At 40.9% G+C, this 23132-nt stretch overlaps 1 protein-coding gene across 7 annotated transcripts in view; it reads left to right on the forward strand.

The window, feature by feature from the left end:
- Nucleotides 1-23132, forward strand: part of Nup93 (nucleoporin 93) — a 126378-nt gene that overhangs the window by 66613 nt on the left and 36633 nt on the right. For 2 of the 7 annotated variants that reach the window (XM_045131655.1, XM_045131660.1), the window contains exon 4: nt 21303-21365. In XM_045131655.1, the coding sequence (XP_044987590.1) occupies nt 21303-21365 (63 nt within the window). Of the gene's footprint in view, nt 1-3530; nt 3552-3611; nt 3768-5315; nt 5335-6054; nt 6185-21302; nt 21366-23132 lie in introns of those variants that run through there. The other 5 variants (XM_045131685.1, XM_045131678.1, XM_045131683.1 and 2 more) reach the window with 5 other exon arrangements.

Consider the following 23132-nt stretch of genomic DNA (forward strand, 5'->3'; position numbering starts at 1 on the left):
TGTCCAGTTGAATGGGAGTGATGGGAAATTCTGAATGCACTGGGAGTTCAGAGGAGATGAAGGAGACAATGATGGGCTAGTTCTGGGGAAGTTGAAGAGTGCCTCCCCACCCCCAAAGAAAAAGTTGATCTGAATGAGCTGTGAGAGATGAAATGTACTTAGCTTGCATAAAATCAAAGGGAGGGACGAGATTGCCAAGCTAACAGTAGCCAGAGAGGAAAGATCAGAAGTGGTCTAAGAGGTGACTCTTTTGGGATGTGTGCGTGTGTTATAGATGGAGTGAGTGCCAAACAGTGGAGTGTAGGCAGCAGGTAATGCTGTAAGTTTGGGAACAGTCTGTGGCCATACCACCCTGGATGTGCTCAATCGTGTCAGAAAGTTTGGCAGCAGATAAATGTTGAGGGAGGGTGGCCAGGCATGGCAGCATACACCTGTAGTCTCAGCTACTCAGATAGTTAAGACAGGAGGATTGTGAGTTCAAAACCAGCTTATACTACATGGGTGAAACAATCTCAAAAAATAAATTAAAAAGAAAGGGATACCCAATAGCAGTATTACTTGATCTTCTCAGCAACCTGTCAGGACCCTTAGTGACCCTGTCAGGAGCCCAACATGAGTCTATAAAAAATCTGATTTTAGGGTAGTCTTCATGTGGTTCATGTACATGTAGATCTTTGCAGTTGCCTATGTGGTTATGATTTTACTTGGCAATGGTTACAATTGTACTTGAGCTCTAGAAGTTCAGTAGCTCTCTTTGTGTGTTCTATATATAACCTCAATATTTGCATTATGTCTTATGTTAATATATGTCAGGCTTGTTAGTTTTCTATCCCACTTCACTTATTTAATCATATATAGGTATGTATAGATAGATTGAGTGAATGTTGGTATGTAATGCAGACTGTCCTTAACTCAAAATCCTATCTCAGACTCCTACTTCTGGGATTGCAGGTATGCACTACCATACCTGTCTTGGCCTTAGTAATTGAAACAGTGGATAATCTCATAGACATACAAGCATGGATGGGTTTGTGCTCAGTTAATGACACAGTAAATAGAGCAGTACCTCCTCTGTAAGTGGTGTCTTTCTGGTGTTTGACCTCAGGCACTGGTGCTAAAGGCTGCGTTAGTTGCTGCTACTCAGTCCCATCTACTTTGAAGCCTTTGCAGCGAGTGTTGTACAAGTCCTAGCCCAGCTTGCCTTGCTTCCTTAGGATACTCGGGAGGTGAGGAAAGGGGTTTGTGTTGTTTAGGATTTCTTTTGATGCAAAGAAATATCTTATTTGTTGGCATAATTAAAGCAGGAGAAAATCTTAAGAGATGCTGTAAGGTGTGTGTGTGTGTATGTGTGTGTTGGTCCTCAGTAAAGGTGTCTTCTCTTGTACTGAACCTCATGCGTCTCAATCAGGAACAGATTTTATAGCAGTAGTTTGACTCTAGCCACACTTGGGCCTTTGGTTTTTGTTGTTGTTTTTTCCCTGCCTCTTCCATCCCCAGACTCAGGGTCCTCTGTGGCTGCATATCCGCTGTGCTCCAATACAGTATTTATTTGATCAGAAACAAAAGAGTGTGCTTCTTGCACTGGTTCAGAGAGAAGTCCCCCAGGATTGTCTTTTGTTCGGTAATTGGAGCATAAGCTGAGTCTGGTTAATTTCAAAGCTACCTCCAACATACATTTGCTCCCTTCCTTCTCTGTGCAGTTTCCGAGCTGTTAGCGGGACTTTGCGTTGGGTCTAGAACAACAAAAGCTTGATTTGTTGACTGTTGGCACAACTACTGTGACATGACACCTGCTACGGCACAGAACACACTTAGTACAGTGAATTTCAAGTTAGGGTAAGAAAACCGGAAGCCCTTCAGCTTCTCAGCATTTGTTACTAACACAAGCACCTCGAATTATGCACTTGGTACTATCACAGTGAATAAAACAAAGGAAGCCAGAGCTGACTTTTCTGTTAGTATCATAAATTCTTTCATTGTTACTTACCTGCAGACACCAGTGTGTTCTGTGTTCCTGTGCTCATTCTTTTTAATTGAAGTTTTCCATTAGTTTTTATGAGGCTGAAATGTCGGAAATCACTCAGGGTATTTAATTGCCAAGTTCTGATATAAGGAATGTTAATTACATATTAATTGCTTTTCTTTTAAAGCAACTAAGTCTGTAATGGTTTTTGTTTCTAAAAAGACACAAAATGATGGTAGATAAAATAACCTTAAGTAGCCAAACCCTAGCTGCTAAATAGCCATTAACATTAAAAAATTTTAAATATAAAGCTGCATTATGAAATTGGCATGTATCCTATGTCTCAGGTTTTGCAAATATAGGTGTTGGGTTCACAGCCAGCATATTGCAGTCTTGGGCTTTGTGGTTTTGTTTTGAAGAGGAAATGGTCTTTCTCTTGATTTTTCTTTGCAACCCCTTGCCATGATGACAGCCCACTACCTGATTGGCCTGACTTTAATCATCTAGGGTTGAGGGATCCATGTAGTTGTAGCTTTGCTATTTTTACAGAAGCTTTTCTATAATTGCACGATTATTTCCATTATTGAATTTCCTTTTGTGATGATGAGAAAAGCATGTTAGGATTTTGATGTGATCTTTAATTTTCAGGTTATACAGTAAATCTTGGAGAAAAAAAAATATCCTTCTCTGAGGAGTGCTTTAAAAACCATTGTGGAAAAATAGGAATATTCATTACTTACACATCATATATTTTCTCCTAAATGTTATACTAAGAAGTGACAGTTGAGCTGAACATATGTTAATGAAAGGTCTGCAATTTCTTGTCACTAACAGCTTCGTTGCTGTATATTCCTGTAATGCAGACAACCTCTGTTCAGTTTAAAGCTGTAATTAATCTGAATAGTTTAGTATCAAAATCTTTTAAGAAGCCACACATGTAAGATGGTGAATTTACTGTTGTCTCGGAAGGACAGTGTACTTGACAAGGGCACAGGGATCTGCATGTTGGAGCTACCCGTATTGTAGAGTAAAATGGCAGAATCTGTCTGCTGCTGTAGACAAATCTTTTAACTACCATTTATTTTAGCATCGTGGCATGTGCAAATTCCTGCTGCTCAGTTCAGGGACCAGCTTTTCACAACTGGTGTTACAATCTGTGGCCACAGCACTGCATCACAATGCAGCAAACTCATTTTCCACCTTAACCAAACATGACAGCCGAAGCGATTATTAACCATGCAAGATGTCGGAAGTCATCAAAAATTCACATTAGAGTAATTGCAGTGGCTCGGGTCCGTGATAAAAGTATCACAGCATTCCTTGCCTACATGTTGTCTCTCCCCCTCTTAAATCTTAACTTGGTACAGTCCGTTAACAATAAAATACCCTTCTGTAACCTATAAACTGTTACTCCCATCAGTTTGTGCTTTCAGACTGATAGCGTACTTCCTCGCATCTGTGCTGAGCACCTCGGGTGGTGGTGATGCTCTGCGCTGGGGCTGCAGTGCCCCCTTTCCAGGGTGGCCTGCAGTCTCATTGTCTAATTGGACTCTTTAGTGCTCCAGTCATGTTAGCACTTGCAGAGAGGGTATTCTTTTCCTTTTCTTCTTTTCCTCTTTTCCCTTCTCCTTTCTCTCTCTCCTCCCTCCTCCACCCCCACCCCACCCCTCAGTTCAGACAGTTAAGGATGGGAAAAACTTGAGCACTGGCTCTGGCAGCGCTTCTCCCACATAGGAGGTGTGGAAGAGCCGCAGTGACCTCCAGCATCAGCAGGTCTGCAACTCCTTACATTTGAAAGCTGCAGGTAGGACTGCTTGTCTTATAAAGAAATTGAGATAAATGCACCCTGGCAAATGGAGTGACAGCGTGTTGCAGTACATCTGAAAGGCAAGGTCTTGGTTTGTGTGAAATTTTGATATAGGTTTGGTAGCAGTTAACTCATTTGATAGAAAAAGTACTCCATTCTTCTTTAAATTGTTCAGATTTTTGCTAAATGTTTTCCTAAAAACAAGTCTATTGGGTGGGGCAGAGAGATGTTTTCCTAAATATTTAGATAGTTGAATTTTTTGGTGGATTTCATCTTTAAGAAGCAAGTAGTACAGATTATCTGTAGGATTTTTAAAAGAGACACGAGAGTTGCAGAATTCTTGTTTGATGTGAAATATTAAAATAGGATTTATTTTCTTTGCTAAAACCAGGTCCTCTGTAACTGAGGTGTGCATGTGCATGCGTTTGTGCTTGTCTTACCTTAGAATCCAGTAATTTGTGTTCATGTTTAAGGAAAAATCACTAGCAGAGATATTTGAAACTATCTCACAGGGGATGTTTTGGGAAATGGACTTAAATGAGAAATGGTAGCACATAAGGTATGGATTCTTAATCATTATTAGTTATTGGCAATTTAAGAAAGTTTTGATTTCTTAAATTCATCCTCAAAAGTACTTGAGTCTTTTACATGTATTTAAGAATTGTGATTCATGCAAGTGAAATGAAAACTTCCTAAATGTTATAAATATTATCAGGAGAATAATAAGATAATGTTGCCTATAAGTAGCATGTAATACCTTAATTATCACATTAATTATGTTAATATCAGAGATAAAATACTTTTAACTCAACATTAAAAGCAGCATGTTATTCCCCCCTTAAAAATAAAAACAAAGGTGCTGTACACATCTTGTTCTCTCAAGGAAGGCATTTGTATTGTGTGACCTGTAGGGTCTGAACCTGTTTTTGAAGCTTTGATGTGGAAATTGCTCACCTAGTTGAGGCTTTAGTTCCCTTCAGAGGTGTGGGACTTTCCTTTACTCTTAACAATGGGAAGACTTGAGGAGCTGTCAAGTGAGGAATGGAAGAGCTGCTCAGGAAGGGAGAGGAACTGTGAGAATTTGGCTCCTCAGCACTAATGATATGGGTTTACCCGACTAAGATTCCTTTAAAACTCTGATCCAGGGCAGCATGGCAAAGAATTGATTTCTAGGATGAGACAATGAGCTGTGGTTTACATTTTATGAAGATGGAGGAAATTTCTATCACTGACCCTGTATGGGAGATGACTCAATAATCTGTGCCTTGGTACAGTTGCAAATTATTTTCCTTTGTCTGAAGTGGGTGGATGCCAGCGCCTTCATCAGAGCTGCTTAATGTAATGTATGGAAAATGTCTCAGCCACCATTTTTAACAATTAGCTGTATCATGGGTGAGGTAAACTGGATTGGAAGGCAACTGCAGGGCCCTTTCGTTTACATGAGCTTCTGTGGCAAGGAGCTTTGTTACTGTAACACTAGGAATGGGTTTGCACACTGTGGAGGAGAGGTCTGTAGGAGGGTGGAGAACATTCCCAGAAAGAAAATGGAATCCTTTTGTCTACAGTAAGTATTTTACATATAGTGGTGAGATGTTGAAAATTTGTCTTGAGTAAAATGGGTAAAATAGAATTTTAAGTGAATGCTGCCAATGTGAAAGGTGTGACGGAAAAAAATTCTTGGCTTTTTGTTGTTGTTAAAAATCAGGTAAACTGCATTCTTCAAATGCGGAATTCATGAGTGACTTTTAGAAAATAATTATATTATTTAATTATCCATTAAGTTAATGAGAAATATAAATTCATCCCAGATAAATCAGATGGAAGTGGTTTTTGGGAGAAAAGAGAATCCAAGTATGACAAATAAAGTTTAGGTTTCTTCTTACTATCTTTATAAAGAATGCTCTCTATTCCTGGAAGAAACTGCTATATTTGTTGTTTATTGTTAAGACAATACTTCCATGATATTGACCTATCATAGATGATTAAAATCTATAAGCACAAATATTTTGAAAAAACAAGATTTTGTTCTCAATGATCAATAGATTTAGGTTTTCAATCTGAGTTAGGTTTTCAGTCTTACTCGCGGAGTGATTTAGTACTTTCTGCTTAATTTATAATTGTGATTTCAAAATTACTCACGTAAAACTCATTTGTAATTATAACCTTGATTTTTAAAACATTTAGTTTAATTGGATTTTATCTGGTTTATTTCTTTTTTCCTTTATTCTATTGCTAAGAGGAAACAAGTGAATTTAACTGTGGCTTGTGTGTTTATTTTTTAAAGGCTGAAGAATTTTTATCTCATTAACCGTGAAGAATGTATAGTAAATTTATTTGGCAGTGAACTGTGCTATGAAGAGTTTGCTCAGGAAGCTGTAGAAGCTGTTTCAGGAGTTGCATCTTCACAGAACCGGGTATCTTAGAACCTTTAACATTTATAAAGCCACCGCTTCTAGGTCTTGCTTGTTGCGTGAGCTTCTGTTCCCCTGGTCTCTGGAAACTGTCTTCACTATTTAATAATATGAGAATCCAGGCAGAGGACAGTTTTCTTCACATCAGCCTTTTCATTGATTTTGTAAAAGTCATTTGTAAGCCCTGGCTAGAGTCCTACAAAGATTCTGAAAATCCATGATACTAATACCAGCTTTTAAAGTAAAAGCCTAGCTAGCCATGTAATTTTTTTTTTTTTTGATCCTAGAGGCCTGCATTGAATGTATGTCTTAGATATATTTTGATATGCAAAGGAATTCTTTTCTCCTTCATTGTTTTTTAACAAGGTTTGCACCTTGAAATAAAAGTGTTTTAGGGCAGCAAATTGCAACTCCATTTTAACTGCTGCATAAACATGGAATGGATGGTAAAAGGGGTGGTATCCAGCTTTTCTTTGAGATTTTTAAAGGAGCACTTTCTTGAAGAGTCTGGTCTTTCTTCGTGCAGGCCATGTGAAAAGCTATCAAATGATCACCTTTTTAAATAGCCTGGGAAGGTAGCAGAGACTCAGTTGCTTCATTTCCTTTACTTCCACCATGGTGTATGAAAGTTTGGCTACTAGAAGAGGCTCTTCCTGGTTTCTTGGAGGCTATTCCTGATTCTCTGCTGCCTGGAAGCTTTTCAGTTTTCACATGAAATTTTAGACTGCCTGAGTAAGAGTAAGGGGCTGATTCTTTTTGTGACACTCCCCCTGCCAATTTTTTTTGCATCAAACCCTTGACTACTTTAACAGTACTATAGTGTAGATTAGCCAACATGTCAGCCAGCCCACTAGGAATCCTTCGGTGACACTAAGATGGCAGTGAGGAAGGAGTAAAATGGCGTCACCAGGAGTACTGTGGTGAGAGCTAGACCAGTTATATTCCTTCAGTGTAGCCTGGAGCCACCATTAGGAACACTGCCTTTCCAATTTGAGATTTTTCTGAAGATTCTCTTAGTATTTATGTCAAAATGGCTTCACATACCACATTTAAGAAATTGTATTAGCACTTCTGAATTTCCTTAGTGTAGAAACTTCTTATATCTGATGAGTTTTTAGAAAATGAAGGACTGTATAAACCTTTATGGTAAGGTGAGACTAGCATTTCTATGAAAGTGTGTTATCTCTGGAGTCACTGGCACTCTGTGGGTTGTGGTTATTTTATACATGAAATATGTTGGGCCTCAAACAAAACAGAGCAGTAGTGTTTCTTCTGGGGCTCATAGTGTAGATTATTTTGCAATTGTATGAGTGGTAGTAACAGTGCCAATTTTAACCCCTGTTCATCTCGCTCATGGATTTGGGATTTCTGAGCTGGACTTAGAATTTCTATACCATACTTAGCTCCTCTTTCTGTTGAATAAGGCAAGGCTTACTGCAGATAACTTTCTCACTGCCATGCTTTGAAAAATGACTGATCTTGCCAACTGGTGCTGCTGTCTGCATCTGATTCCATTTCTTTCTATTCATGGGCTGGTTTGTGACTGATAAGGCCCGTAGATTGAGCTTTCAGCAAAGTCTGTCTTTGCTGGAGTAACCTACTCACCTAGGTGTCTTTTTCAGTTGTGCCAGGAGTGACTTGCCAAGCTGTGCTTGGCGTCCTTCTGGCGTCATGTTGAAGATGATGTGTCTTTATGAATTTGTCATTTATAAATAAGCTCTTTCCTGCAAGTTGAGCTTTTAGATTGTAGTGATGGTTAAATGTGAAGCTCAAGGCATACCTCAGCTGGGTAAGGTCTTCACACCCATCTGCCAGAGCTGGGATGGAGCCAGGCTTTCTGAAGCCATCCAGATGTGAGGGGCCACAGTGCGGGGTTGCTCCTTTTGTGGAAGAATGGATTTAGCTGCCTGTCACATTTGGGTGGTTTGTATTTGAAAAATGGCCTTGCCTTCCGGCTACTGTTGGCTTGTATTTGCTGCTCCCACTAAGCACTGTTTCATGTTTTCTGTACATAGGATGACAGTGGTAAGCTGTCTGTTCTGCATTATTTCTTGGTTCTGACAGGGTAAAGTCAGAACATTTCCAAACTTAATTAAGATTTTAGAGAGTATAAAATCATAAGCACTATTAACAAAGGAGGAGTGCCTTGACAAAATCCCTCAGAAGACAATGTGAAGTTATAAAAGGGAAAATTATTTGTTTCCGAGTCCTCCACACAGATTTTTGAAAACCAGATTTTTGAATAAGAAGATATTGCAAGGAAACCAGGGCTCCCTGTTCTATAACAACCATCAGCATATGCATTGCTGCATAGCAGGAGGAGCTGGGATTTTTGACTGCAGTGTAAATGACTGACACCGGGTAGCAGCAGGGAATTAATATGAGCTGTGGCTCCCAAACATTGTCTTCACAGCGCTCCTTGTGCTTGCTAAGTAGAACTCAGGCTTAATCCTGAGCTCTGCGGAAACCAGCCGGCAGGGCTGCTGCTCCCACCTGACTGCCTCTGAAATACACCCCGCGCCGTCCTTTCCTCTCTCTCAGCCCCCAGATCTTGCTTTTGTTTTGTTTCCAAAGGTAAGAAGAGACTCAGTCTGGCAAAGCTGGAGGAGCTATATCTTGCCTTGTGTTTAATGTTACTAGAAGATTATTTCAGTGGGTCCTTTTAGGGTAGGGTTTGAAGATTCAGGATCTTCAAACCATGGGAGGGTGCATTCTCACTAAAACATAGGTGGGTTTAGTACCCAAAGTCCTGTGGGTGTGGACTAATCCACCTCCAAGATGGACAGTAAACACTTTTGTCATCCCTTAATGAACCCCCTTGTCTCTCCCTCACCTAGAGTGACTTTGGGATTCTTATTTTTTAGATCTGCTCATGTCTTTGGGTGAGAAATAGGCTCTACTGCTGCTCTTTGATGCTAGGTATACTTTGACACACTACTAATATTTATTCAGTTTGCAAACCCTATCAAAAAAGCTTTCCAGGGCTGGAGAGAAGGCTTAGCCATTAAGATGTTTGCCTGTAAAGCCTAAGGACCCATGTTTGACTCCTCAGGTCCCATGTAAGCCAGAATGCACAAGGCGACACAAGTGCACAAGGTTGCACACGCATACAAGTTGGTACTCGTGTCTGGAGTTCAGTTACAGTGGTTGAAGGCCCTGGTGTGCCAGTTCTCTCTCACATGAGCACGTTAAAAAAAAAATGCCAGTCTCTTGGGCTTGCCTCAGAAAAAACAAAGGCTTTTCAGAATCCTTCCCTTTCTTGTGTCTCCTTAGTAAGTGTGTCAGGCATTGGGAGGCCAAAGGGAGGAAGGAGAGAATGCTCATAGTTGTCCTTGCTTTCTCTTCTGGGGCCACCCCAGCTGTCAGAACTGCTGGCTGGCCACCCTTCCTTGATGTCAAGAACTGTCACTTGTTTTTCCAGTGAGTGAGGAGAGAGGATGGCCAGTAGAGCCATCATGCCCCTCCTGCTTCATCACAGCCCCTCTGGCTCTGGCTTGGGCTTACTTTTCTTAGAGTTGTGATCACAGCACTGATGAAGCTTGGGCATTCTTCTCCCTAGCCCTTTGTGATCAGCTAAAGAAGATGCCTTTTTCAGCCCTGAAAGGGTGTGGCAGGGTTTTGCTAGATTTGGGAGGAGAGATGGTTCTGCTGGAAAGCATTGTTTTTCCCATGAATACCATAGCCATCACTTATTATATTACTCCTTTTATCATAGCCTAATAGTGCATCCCTCTGTGGAGTTTGCAGAGCTTTTCAGTAGCTAATACATAAACTGTTTTCCTTCCCTGGATGACCAAGGGCAGGAGGAACAGATAATGAGAATGTCCTAGGGCCCATGAGAGGGACAGAAGTGGCTTTGCAGTGGTGACATGGGATTTAAATGGCCCTTGCTTGGTGGCAGTTTCTACCATTTTTTATTTTCAAGTGCAGCAATTCTTTGTGCCCAGCAGACTCAGCTTGGTGCTTCAATGTAGAAGCAGGAAGAGGCACCAAGTAGCATGGTATTGATAAGCGAGGTGTGCCGTCCATCTATGTACCCCTTGCCACTCAACCTCGGGAATGGCATGTCACTGGTCTTGCTGCTTCTTTCCTCGTAGCTTTACCCAACACTGAAATCTTGGAAGTTGGGTTTTTGTTCTAGGGTGATTTTTTTTTCTTTTGGGGGAAGACATGAGGTACTAAGGAGACAATCTGAAAAAGATATAGGACTTTTGAAGGCTTGTGGTTTTCTATTGTTGTGCCCTTAAGAGAGGTATGTCAGCACACTGAGGTCAAAATGATGCTCATATGCCCTTTGCTGGTCTGGGTGGAGGCATTGCCCAGTGCTGTGCATTCTTGAGTTAGAACCTCTTTATGCACATTGGATTCTCTTTGATCGGTGAGAATTTGTAGACTTGAAAACCAGTTTGGATTATGGTAGTAAGTAATTTGTTTTGCCTTAATAGATCCAAATCTATCGTGTAATTGTGTGATCCTCTTTGTAGCCCAATAGCAGGAACCCAGGTACAAAATGGGAGCCAGCGTCCTGACAGTGACAGATGGCATGGTGCTTGTGCAGTACTGTGTTGAATTGCCAAGGTCTGCCACCTGTGGCTCTAGAGCTGCCTGCAGCACCAGTGAATCTGCTGAGCCTGCAAATGGTAGGACTCTGGCTACTCCTGCAGCATCTGCTGCCACCTGCTGAATGAGAGCAGCTAGGCCTTTGCATAATGGCACAGGGAAAAAAAAAAACATATAGCAGCACCGAACATGTATTTCAACAAGTAAAAATAGTTTTTTCCACTTGTAATACTTTCTTCAGGGGTATTTTTTTTATAGATGTACCTGCAGTCTGTGAACAAATGATTTAAAATATTAATTTGTTCCTGTGGAAAGCAAGCAGTAGGATTTACTCTAAACATCTGAGTTGGAGAATAAAGGCTAGACTTTAGTATTCGTGCAAGAGATCTACTTTCTTACAGGCCTTTGTAAACTGACTTTCTGTATATTCTTGTTATGGTAGTGATAGCCGTCAGGTAAAATATACAAATGTAAGCTGGGTATGGTGGCTCAGACCTGGGCTGCAGAGTGAGTTCCAGGTCAGCTTGGGCTAGAGTGAGACCCTGTCTCAAAAAAAGAGAGAAGACAAGGAAAAAAGAAAAGAAAAAACTACCAGACATGGACTGCAGAGATTGCTCAGTGGTAAAAGGATCTTGCTTACAAAGCCCAATAGCCTGAGTTCAATTCCCAGTACCCGTGTAAAGCCAGACATATGAAGTGGCACATGTGTCTAGAGTTCATTTGCAGCAGCAAGCAGACACACCAATAGTTATTTCTCTTTCAGTCAGATAAATAAGTAAATATTTTTTTAAAAATTACAAAAAAATTCCAAAACACCAAACATACTGTAAAACCTTGTGTGAATTCCCCAAGTCTTGAAATCACTCAGATTTAGAAATTTGTCAGTAATGATCATCTGTACGCTTGAACAATTCCTTGAGGTGCCCATGTAGGCACCACACAAGGGATCTAATGAGACATGCGTGCACATACACAAACTGAGCAGCCCAGCATCTCTGAGTGCTGGCAGGATTCCTGTCATGGTCATCTGAAATTATCCTGCCTCATCCTTTCTCGTTTCCCCCATAAGTACGACTTTTACCTTTGTAAAAATTTTACCTCGGAGTTTTCTTTCAGAACATGTCACTTGTTAGAAAGTGGGAAAAAGTTTTAGGGGAGGTTAAGGGGGCAATTTTTATTCAGAATGGCATGACTGGCACAGTAGTCTTTGTAGAAAGAAGCAAGACTACTCCAGCATTATCCAAAGTTCTAAGGGGTTTTTGGAAACAGGGTCTCACTGTACTTCAGGCTGACCTAGAATGCAAGCTGGCATTGAACTCACAGCATTCTTCCTACCTTAGTCTCCTGAGTGCTAGGATTAAAGGTGTGTGCTACCACACCTGCCTTCCTTCTAAATCTTGTTTCATCTTGGAGTAGGTTGTTGACAGGTTCTTCTACTGCCTTTCAGTTTTTTTTTTTTTTTAATTTGATTAATTTGAAAGAGGGACAGAAAGAGAGAGAGAGAATAGGCATGCCAGGGCCTCCAGCTACTGCAAATGAACTCAGACACATGCTCTACCTTGTATATCTGGCTTATATGGGTACTGGGGAATCAAACCTGGGTTCTTAGGCTTTTCAGGCAAGTGTTAACTATTAAGACATCTCTCCCGACCTTTTTTAAGATTTTTTTTTTTTTTTGAGGCAAGCCCAAAAGACTGGCCTTTTTATTTTTATCTTTTTAATGAGAGAGAGAGACTGAGGATGAGAACTGGCATGGCAGGGCCTCCAGTCACTGTATTTGAACTCCAGACACATGAGCCCCTTTGTGTACATGTGTGACATTGCATCCTTGTATTGCTGTGCATCTGGCTTATATTGTACCTGAAGAGTGTAACATCAGTCCTTAGGCTTCATAGGCAAGTACCTTAACTGCTAAGCCATCTCTCCAGTCCTCAGTTGTTTTTTATTCATATTTTTCTTTTCTTCTTATTTGGCTTATTTAGCCTTCTTCACTTTTGCTTGTGTTTTGGCAGTTGTTCAGCCAGAACATTCATTCCTCATGCCACCATTCACTTTGTATTAATATTTTGACTTTGAAATTTGGTTACAGATTTTATATTAAGTTATATACATCATACACATTAAACAAGAGGGCACACAAAAATGTCTTTTAGCAACCACCATGTGCAGTTGTTGTTGCAGCCAGCTTCGTGTTTCTGGGACAAGCACCCAACCAGAAACAGCTTCTAGGAGGCAATGTTTTAGTTTAGGCTTACAAATTCCAGGGTCTCACTTCCATAGATGCATGCAGAGAGACACCACCAACAGCCAGCACCACACCAATGCACAAACAGCCAGAGCTCCACACACCTTAGAGCTGGACTCAAGATCTCCCTGGTAGGGGTATAAGTTGCAAGTTCAATTTTAATGAAACACCTCTTAGTCTATGGGGCCATACATTCAAACCACCACATTTATGTTCTGTTAGATTCCTTTTGGTAAATGTCCAACCTGTTCTGGCACCTCACCCTCCATTTTGATAGGATGGATAGCTAGTTGGTCTCTTGAGGGGAAGAGCTAGGACATAGTTTTATGTTGTGAGGGCCATAAAATATGTGGCTGTTGCTTTGCAAGCTTAGACTTGATTGATTTGTTGCAGTTGGGAAATTTACATATTCTTCAATTTATACTGTTAGTAATTGTTGAGACTTTCCTTTGTGGAAAGATGCAAAGAACTGTGAATCACTATACTTTTTTAAAAAATATTTTTTGCCATTTTTCTTATCCGATTTATATGAATACTGAAATTTCAGAAGAGACTCTAGTAGTTTTCACTTTTGGAAAATAAGTACAATAAGAGAATTTGGCTGTTTGGCAAAATGAGCATCCTTTTACCCACTACTTTTTTCTACTAGGTATTCTGAATGCCAGAGATTGGCAGGGATTAAAATAAAGCAGTTTCATGCTTGTCTTTCTGGGCCTTTGCCATTTAAGAGTTGCTTTGGCCATTGGGTCTTGAGATGTAACCACATGTTCAGTAGGGAAATGGACATACCTTGAGGTTTTTGAACTAGGTTGTGCTCTTCAAGTTTTGTGTATAAGATGTATATGAAATAAATGAATTTTATGTTAAACTGTGTCCCATCCCCAAGATAACATATTATAATGATATATGCATAGAGTCCAAAAATTTGCAACTCCAAATCCTGAACACATCTAGTTCCATGCATTTCAGAAAATCAGACAACTGCTTTAAGAAGTAGGAATCTCTGTGTCTTAGCTTCATTATCTGTATAGGAGAACTGATATCAGAAGAAAGAACAGTTCTTGTGCTGGACACCTTTAATCCCAGAACTCAGGGTGCAGAGGTAGGAGGATCACCGAGAGTTTGAGACCACCCTGAGACATAGTGAATTCCAGATCAGCCTGGACTAGAGCAAGACCCTACCTTGAAAAAAAAAGTGGGAACAACTTAAATATCTACAATAGGAACACAGTTCACAGGAATATAGTAGATGACAAATAGAGGCTTTCAAAGTTATCTTATAGAATTATTGATATTCTTTGATGATATACAGGACATATTTAATCATGAGAACATTACCCAAGTTATTAGAAAACATATACATGTGCGTATATGTGTGCGGGACAAACACTCTGGAACTGTATAAAGAAAATGTTACATGTCACTGTAAAGAATGTATTTTGACAACAACTATTGGGGGGTGTTGCTATTCTCTAAATGTTATACATATATTTTATTGTACAATAAAACAATAAGGTTGGGCTAGAGAGATGGCTTAGTGGTTAAACGCTTGCCTGTGAAGCCTAAGGACCTTGGTTCAAGGCTCAATTCCCCAGGACCCACGTTAGCCAGATGCACAAGGGGCGCACACATCTGGAGTTCACTGGCAATGGCTAGAGGCCCTGGTGTGCCATTCTCGCGCTCGCGCTCTCTCTCTCTCTCTCTCTCAAATAAATAAATATTAAACAAAAAAATTTTTAAAAATAAGCTTTATCAAACTTAGAAAAAGAATATTGTGCTGGAGCTGGGCATGGTGGTGCACTCCTTTTTTATTTTAAACTTTATTATGTTTGTTTGAGAGAGAGGGAGAGAGATTGGACACACCAGGGCCTTTAGCCACTGCAAATGAACCCCAGATGCATGTGCCACCATGTGCACATGCTTACATGGGTCCTGGAGAATTGAACCTGGGTCATTTGACTTTGCAGGCAAGTACCTTAACCATTAAGCCATCTCTCCAGCCCTGGTGCACTCCTTTAACCCCAGCATTTGGGAAGCATAGATAGGAGGACCACTGTGTGTTCAAGGCCACCCTTAGACTACATAGTGAATTCCAGGTCAGCCTGAGCTAGAGTGAGACCCTACCTTGAAAATCCAAGAAACAGAATATTGAGCTTAGTGGATAAGGTGTTCCCTATCAAACACTTTAAAAATGTATGTGTTTTAGAGTCCATGGAGAGAATTATAGACCACTACAGTTATTCAAGATAATTGAGTGGCCTTTTTTTCTTTTATTATTTATGGAGGGAGTAAAGAATGGGTGCACCAGGGCCTCTAACCACTGCAAACAAACTCCAAATACATGTGCCACCTTGTGTATCTGGCTTATGTGTGTCCTGGGGAATCAAACCTGGGTCCTTAGGCTTCTCAGCAAGTTCCTTAACTACTAAGCCTTCCTTTTTTATTAAGCTTGTGGCTGGCGACTGAGAGGGGCTCATGCCTGAAAGTACTCTCAGTGAAGAAGCTCTGGGGTGGAAGCCCTGAGAGTGTTATCAGTGCAGACATGGTCCTCCCAGGAGCTAGGGTGTTTGCAGCTGAAAGTCACCCAAGCAGGTGTAAGGTTTGTGCAAGACGCAGGACGACTCTGAGGCAGGAAAAGAGCTTTTTATTTGAGTCAGAGCTGCTGGCCTGAGTCCGGATGGTTTGGGTTTTTATAGAATTTTTCTTTTTGGGAGGAGGATACAGGGGACAAAAGGGCTAAGGAATTCAGGAGAGAATAGGGACCAAATAGAGAAACTAATTAATCAGGGGGACAGGGACCAAGCTGAGGAGGTAATCAATCAGAGAATGGATTGCCATCAGAAGAGGAGCCAGGTTGTCTATAAGATAAGATCAGTTAAGAAACATCTTGTAATGAAAAATATGTTTGTTCTGCTCTGAAGATTATTAAACTGATCAAGCTTATGGTTCTTCAATTACAAAGAGAAATGCTAGTTAAATGCCAATGAACTATTTTTTATATGAAATATATACATTTCTGGGGGTGATGGTGGCAGTGGTGCCTCTTGTTACCATATGTAAAACACTTGAACACTTTCATAAATATTGCCATCATCCATTTAACACTCTCAGTATATTTTCTCAAAGTCTGTTTAATTAAAGTTGTATGGAATGATGTAGCTAATAAGCAATAAAGTCTGAGTTATGATTATAAAAAAAAGATAGATCAGCAGGAAACTGTGGCCAAGGGCATTGTTAGGTCAGGGGATTAGGGGGTAGACAATGTAAACCTCCAAAGTTTCATCAGTCTGGCTGCTGTCATTGTCTTCCTTCATCTCGACGCCATTTTGGGACTCTTGTCCTACCTAACAGCAGGCACCTTAGCTATTTTATTCCAGTAAATGGAGTCAGGGCCTAGTTAGGACAGAGCTATTTCACCCGTAATCCCAGTACTGCAGAGATGATAGAGGAGGTCCTGTGAACTTGCAAGCTAGTTTATCTCGCCCAGTCAATGAGCTGTGGTTCAGTGACAGGCCCTATCTCAAATGAAGTGTAGAACAGCTGAGTAAGACACCCAACATCAAGCCCTGCCCTCCACACCCAGGCACATACATGTTCCTGCACACTTGTGCACACAAATGCACACCACAGACAACTGAAATTTAAGGATACTTTGCCTTCTTTTGGGCTTTATCATCTTAGAGAGAAAGAAATATTTATTTTCTCCATTCAGAGGTTTATTGTTTCTTATATATTTCAGAAACAGTTACCTGAAGAGTCAAAACTCAGTTTGAATTTTCTGACTCTGCTTCTGGTTGAAAATCCTCACTAATGTGCTTTAATTGTTGAAATCTCAGTTTCTCATCTGTCAAATGGGTGGGAGGGATGCAGGAAAGCCAGTATGGTCATGTCTTCCATAGTCAAGGATTAGCAGTAATGTCTTTGAACTGCCTAGAGCAGCGTCTGGGCCTTAATTGTTTTTTCAGTGGCGGTCATTATGTATTAAAGAGAGCTGGAAACCAAAACCTAGTCAAGGAGCCAGTTCAGGGTCTGTTCCAAGACTGGCAGGGAGGCCCTGGATATAAATGGGAAAGCTGGGAATAGTCATTTTAGCCTCACAGGTCTGCAGGCATCTCAGTGGAAAGGGAGCTATTGGGCCTTCTTGGCTGATGGAAGAGGAGGGCTTCAGAGTGGCCAGAAGCCAGCTCACCCTCCACTTCCACACCCCAGCCTGATTATAGAGAAATCACTTCACTCTTCAAAATGAGAGCAGGGAAAGTGAGAGGAGCTTCATAGGAGTTGGAGGGAAAACACAAAGGGAAACCAAAGACGAGACCCAGGGGAATCCTGGGCAGAGGCAGGTCATCTGCCTACTATCTGCCCGTCCATTTGTCTGCCCACCTAACCATCATCTGTCTGCTCGCCCATCCACCTACCCACCCACCCATCTACCCACTCACTCTGTTGTTTAAGCTAGCCTGGAACTCACCATTGTAGCCCAGGCTTCCCTCAAAGTTGTGACAGTCCTCCTATGCTGGGAGATTACAGGTTCATTTTTTTATTGACACCTTCCATAAATATAAACAATATACCAAGATCAAAATACTCTCCCACCACCCTCCCTCCCCCTTTTGTTTTCAGTGTTTTATTTAAATGGGGAAACTCAATGTTGTTTCCTTTTAAATTTAGTTCATTACAGCCATTTCTTTCCTTGGGGTGTATGTTTCTTAACTAAGACGAACCACCACTAGATGGTGCACAGATCCTGGCACCATTCTGTACATGTTACTATTACTTTGAAGATTCTTTTCAAAAATAGGCAACTAGCTTCTTTTTAGAAATAAATTACGATGTACAGCCTCTTCTCATGTTTCCTTTTAGACAGGAATAGAGATGAAAATCAACATTCAGAATGTACATATAATTGGCCTTCTGTAGCTGTGGGCTCCACATGTAGATTCAATCAAATGCCAAACAAAATGGATCTGCAAAAATTACATCTAAGCCAGTTTTAATGGTGCACACCTTTTTAAAAAAAAATTTATTTATTTATTTATTTATTTGAGAGAGACAGACACAGAGAGAAAGACAGACAGAGGGAGAGAGAGAGAATGGGCATGCCAGGACTTCCAGCCTCTGCAAACGAACTCCAGACGCGTGCGCCCCCTTGTGCATCTGGCTAACGTGGGACCTGGGGAACTGAGCCTCGAACTGGGGTCCTTAGGCTTCACAGGCAAGCGCTTAACCGCTAAGCCTTCTCTCCAGCCCTAATGGTGCACACCTTTAATCTCAGCAATTGGGAGGAAGAGGTAGGAGGATCACTATGAGTTCGAGGTCACCCTGAGATTACATAGTGAGACTGAGTTAGAGACCCTACCTTAAAAAACAAACAAACAAAAAAATTGTATCTGGGCTGTGTGCTGGCCTATAATCCCAGCATTTAGGAAGCTGAAGCAGGAGGATTGCAGGTTCTACGCTAGCCTGAGCTAGATGTGGCAAGATTGTCTCAAAAAAGATTATCCCAAATATACTCAGACTTTCTTGTCATTATTCTCTGAATAATATGGTATCTAAATTATCCCTCAGCATTTATATTATATTAGGTATTATAATATAAACATAGTTGAAGCTATGCATATATTACATGCAAATAGTTCCTGGGAGGAAGCTGGGACCAGTCTCCTATGGATACTGATGGGCTGTTTGTGTTACACTTACAGGCCAGTTTTTGTGGTACATAATTGTTAATGATCTTTGATCATATTGTGGGTGATATCTAAAATTTGATCCTCATGCAGAAAAAAATGCTTCATTTAATGTCTTAAAATTTTTTTAAAGTAGCTATCTAGTAAATATTTTAATGGCATATATTATAATCTGTCTCAAAGTAATAATGTCCTCCTTTTTATTTCTTTCTCCCTCTCCTTTTTTTTCTCTCTCAAATAAATTAAAAATAAAATGTTTAAGGCTGTAGAGATGGCTTAGCGGTTAAGCGCTTGCCTGTGAAGCCTAAGGACCCCGGTTCGAGGCTCGGTTCCCCAGGTCCCACATTAGCCAGATGCACAAGGGGGCGCACGCGTCTGGAGTTCGTTTGCAGAGGCTGGAAGCCCTGGCGTGCCCATTCTCTCTCTCTCCCTCTTATCTGTCTTTCTCTCTGTCTGTCGCTCTCAAATAAATAAACAAATAAAAATAAAATGTTTTTAAAAAAAAGAAAAATGAAACTGGGCCTTTGCAAACAGTGGTTTCCCTGCTACCCTGCCAACATCCCCCCAATGGCTTGTTTCACTCAGGTCCCACAGAGCTAGAGCAGGTCTGGCCACCTTTGCAATCTATGATAGTTGCACAGCTTTGTTTATAAGTAAAAGCCTTTAGCTACTGAAGAAAACCTTGAAACAAAGGGAAGCGAAGGCTTGCTAGAGCATGCCTATAAAAATTCCAGCACTCTGGAGGTGGAGGTAGGAGCATTAGGTATTGAATGTCATCTTCCACTACACAGTGAGTTTGAGGCCAGCCTGGACCACAAGAGACCCTGTCTCAAAGTAGGGGAGGGGTTGATAATAAAAGTTTGTTGAATTTTGCTGTGCAGGGTATAAACAAGGTACATTAAAATCTTCATTATTATTTTTTATTGACAACTTCCATAAATGGTAAAATCTTCATTATTATTTAAACTGGCTCCTCTGTGACAGCCAGAAGCCTAGACTAGCTGTCCCTTTCTGAAAGGACCACAGCTTCCCTAGCTTTGAGTACTTGAACTTACAAAGGCCATCACATTACTATTAAGTTGTGGCTGAAGCCTCTTCCTAAGCTGTCCTCATAGCCTGCTTATCAGCATAGAGACCTTGGAATGGTCTTTACATTGAATCCTTAGCTATGCCTCCCCTTACCCTGGAGGAGTCTCAACTGAAGTATCTGTTGGCTTTGTTTTGGCCACTGTCTGCCATCCCAGTTTGTGGTATGATAGCAGGTATAGGGGAACCATGGGCCAGTACATGAGGAATCTCAAAACTATATGAAGATTATTAATCAAAACCCAATTAACCATTAACTGAGTTCTTAATACAAGAAAATTACCAAATGGGTCTTCATGTGTCTAACTTTTTTAAAAATATTTATTTGTGAGGAGAGAGGTGGGGGAGAGAGAAGAGGCATGCCAGAGCCACCTGCCACTGCACATACACTCCAGATATATGTGCCACTTTGTGCATCTGGCTTTACATGGGCACTGGGTAATTGAGCCTGAGCATCAGGCTTTGCAAGCAAGTAACTTTAACCACTGAGCCATGTTTTCAGCCCTGAGTATACCATTTTAAAAAAGCTTTTGTTGGGCTAGAGAGATGGCTTAGTGGTTAAGGTGCTTGCCTGTGAATCTTAAGGACCCAGGTTTGATTCCCCAGTACTCATGTAAGCCAGGTACACAAGGTGGTACAATGGCTAGAGGCCCATTCTCTCTTTCTCTCATAAGCAAAAATAAACAATATTTTAAGTAAAACATTTTAGTCCTTGCATTGTATTCCCCCAAATTTCCTTTTAAAAAAAGAGTAAAAACATCATGAAAAAAATAGAACATTTTAGATATGTATAATGTGCCAATAGTGTACTTGACATACATGTTTCTTGCCTTACAGAGTTCAGTGTATCAAATGTGTAGAACAATGAACTCTTTCATATTGAAACTAAGATTTGATTTCCATACATTAATGAATATATCATCTTCTTCCTTGTTCCCTGGCTCCTATTCCATAAGCCGTGAAAGATAAACTTCACTCTTGTGTGAAGGGCACGGTGTTGACATGGAAGCACCCTCTATCTTTATGTCTGCCTATGTGTGTCTGTGGCTCATGAAACTGTCTTTTTGCTTCCTCCACCAGACCTCAGCTCAGACAAATAGAGTAGTGAACAGTAACAAAGAAATCACCGTGGGTTACCTTTCCTTAACGTCTTCAACAGATCTAGACCTGACTAGTATTTAATAACAGTGCTAGATGTGTGGAGCCTTAGGCCAAGAACTTAGTTATATTATCTTGTTGTTCACCTGTAAAGTGAGCTTTGGAATCTGTCTAAAGGCCTGCTGTCAATAAATGAAGTACTAGGCTTTTTGGGGCTTACGGATTGTTGAGACAGGGTCTCATATAACCACACTGGTCTGAAACTTGTTATGTATCCAAGGATGGCCTTGAATTCCTCCTCATCCTGCCTCTGCCACTCTAGTGCTAGGATTCTAGGTATATAGTATAATGGTCAGCTCTATGGGTACCTCTTGTTCTACAACATACTTATGGTTATTAAGAGGTTAATTTTTAACCTTGGTTGTGTCATTTTCCTCCCCTTTCATAGGGTTTCCTGAAGAATGAGAAAGACAATGCCCTGCTCTCTGCCATTGAAGAGTCCCGGAAGAGGGTAAGGAAATAAGCCAAACCGTAGATACATAAAGCCCTACATAGCTGTGCATACCAGGGAAGTACTGGCCCTAGGTGGCCTGTTTCCTTTATCATGTACAGCATGGCCATATCATCTTTTATAGTAATAATTTCTCAAGCTTCTTAGAAGAAAAAAGAAGTTTGGGTCTGGGAAGATGGCTAAGCAGATAAGAATGTTTGCTATGGGGGCCCGAGACTGCATGAGTTTGATTCCCTAGCACCCATGCAAACAGCTGGGTGTGGCCACCCATCACTGTAACCTCAGTTTCTCTGGTCAGCTAGGTTCAGTCTCAGGGACACAAGCGGACAAGTGCTACAGAAGGACACCAATGCTCTTCCCTGGCCTCCACATGCATGCATGTAGTTCATGCCTATGCACACACTACACATATACTACACATATATATATACAAAGAAGTTTGATGTTCTAAGGATAATAAATAAGTGAAAAATAAATAAATGAGACAGAGTAGCTTTTATAAATACCCTACTTCTACCCGCACAAAATGCCCTCAACCTGAAATCCAGGTAGACGTTTTTAAATAGATGTTGTCTGGAGTCTTTCTGGGAGCACATAATAATTGTTAGAAGGCCAAGTGGTGTGAGATCTACAAAAGCATTCCCGCAAGATGCTTACAGTTCATTTACTAACATGTGAGCTATCCCCATTTGTTCCTGACAAGGATCTGAAGATCAAACCCTTTCTGTAACATCCCAGGTGAGAGGAAGAGATGCGGGGGCTAAAGGGAAAGGAGGAGAAAGGCTGTCAAGTTGGAGCTCGCTCTGGGAGGACAGCTTCTCTGGGAAGTGCCTGCCAATTTACCCATAGTAGCTCTGTACAAAGACCATAGGAGAAGAGTTCTGTTTTGATGTTTATTAACACAGATGTCAGGTGAAACGTATTTATGCATTATTTGTGTAGTTTAAAATTAATAAAGTGAAAAATGCTGCTTCTCAATGTGTTTTCCTTTTTCTTTTTTTCTTTTTGTGTTGTTTTTTTTGTCTTTTTGTATTTTTTTTTTTGTCTTTTTGTATTTTTTTTGTGAGAGAGAGAGAATTGCCATGCCAGGGCCTCTAGCCACTGCAATCGAACTTCAGACGCATGCGTCATCTTGTGAGCATGTGTGACCTTGTGTACTTGCATCACCTGTGTGTCTGGCTTATGTGGTATCTGGAGAGTTGAACATGGGTTATTAGGCTTGATAGGCAAGCACCTTAACCACTAAGCCATCTCTGCAGCCCTGTTTGGTTTTGATTTTTTTTTTTTTTTAATTTGGTTTTTCAAGGTGGGGTCTCACTCTGGTCCAGGCTTACCTGGAATTAACTCTGTAGTCTCAGGGTGCCCTCAAATTCACGGCGATCCTCCTATCTCTGCTTCCCGAGTGCTGGGATTAAAGGTGTACACACCATACTCTGCTGTTTTTTGTTTTTTGAGGTAGGGTCTTACTTTAGTCCAGGGTGACCTGGAACTCACTCTAGTTCCAGGCTAGCCTTGAACTCACAGCAGTCCTCCTCCTACTGCTTCCTGAGTGCTGGGATTAAAGGCGTGTGCCACTATGCCTGGCTTGATGTTTTTTCTAGAATATTCTGCAAAAAAAACTCCTCAGTAGGACTGATGTGGGATTGGAAGTGGAGGGGGTTAGTAGATGCTGAGGGCTTGCCAGCTCTAGTTTATAAGAAATCTTCCAAAGGCATTAAGTGACTGATATCCTTAATTATGAGTATAAAATCTCCCCACATTTCATTA

Source organism: Jaculus jaculus, chromosome 1, assembly GCF_020740685.1.
Source record: "Jaculus jaculus isolate mJacJac1 chromosome 1, mJacJac1.mat.Y.cur, whole genome shotgun sequence".
Taxonomy (NCBI): domain Eukaryota; kingdom Metazoa; phylum Chordata; class Mammalia; order Rodentia; family Dipodidae; genus Jaculus; species Jaculus jaculus.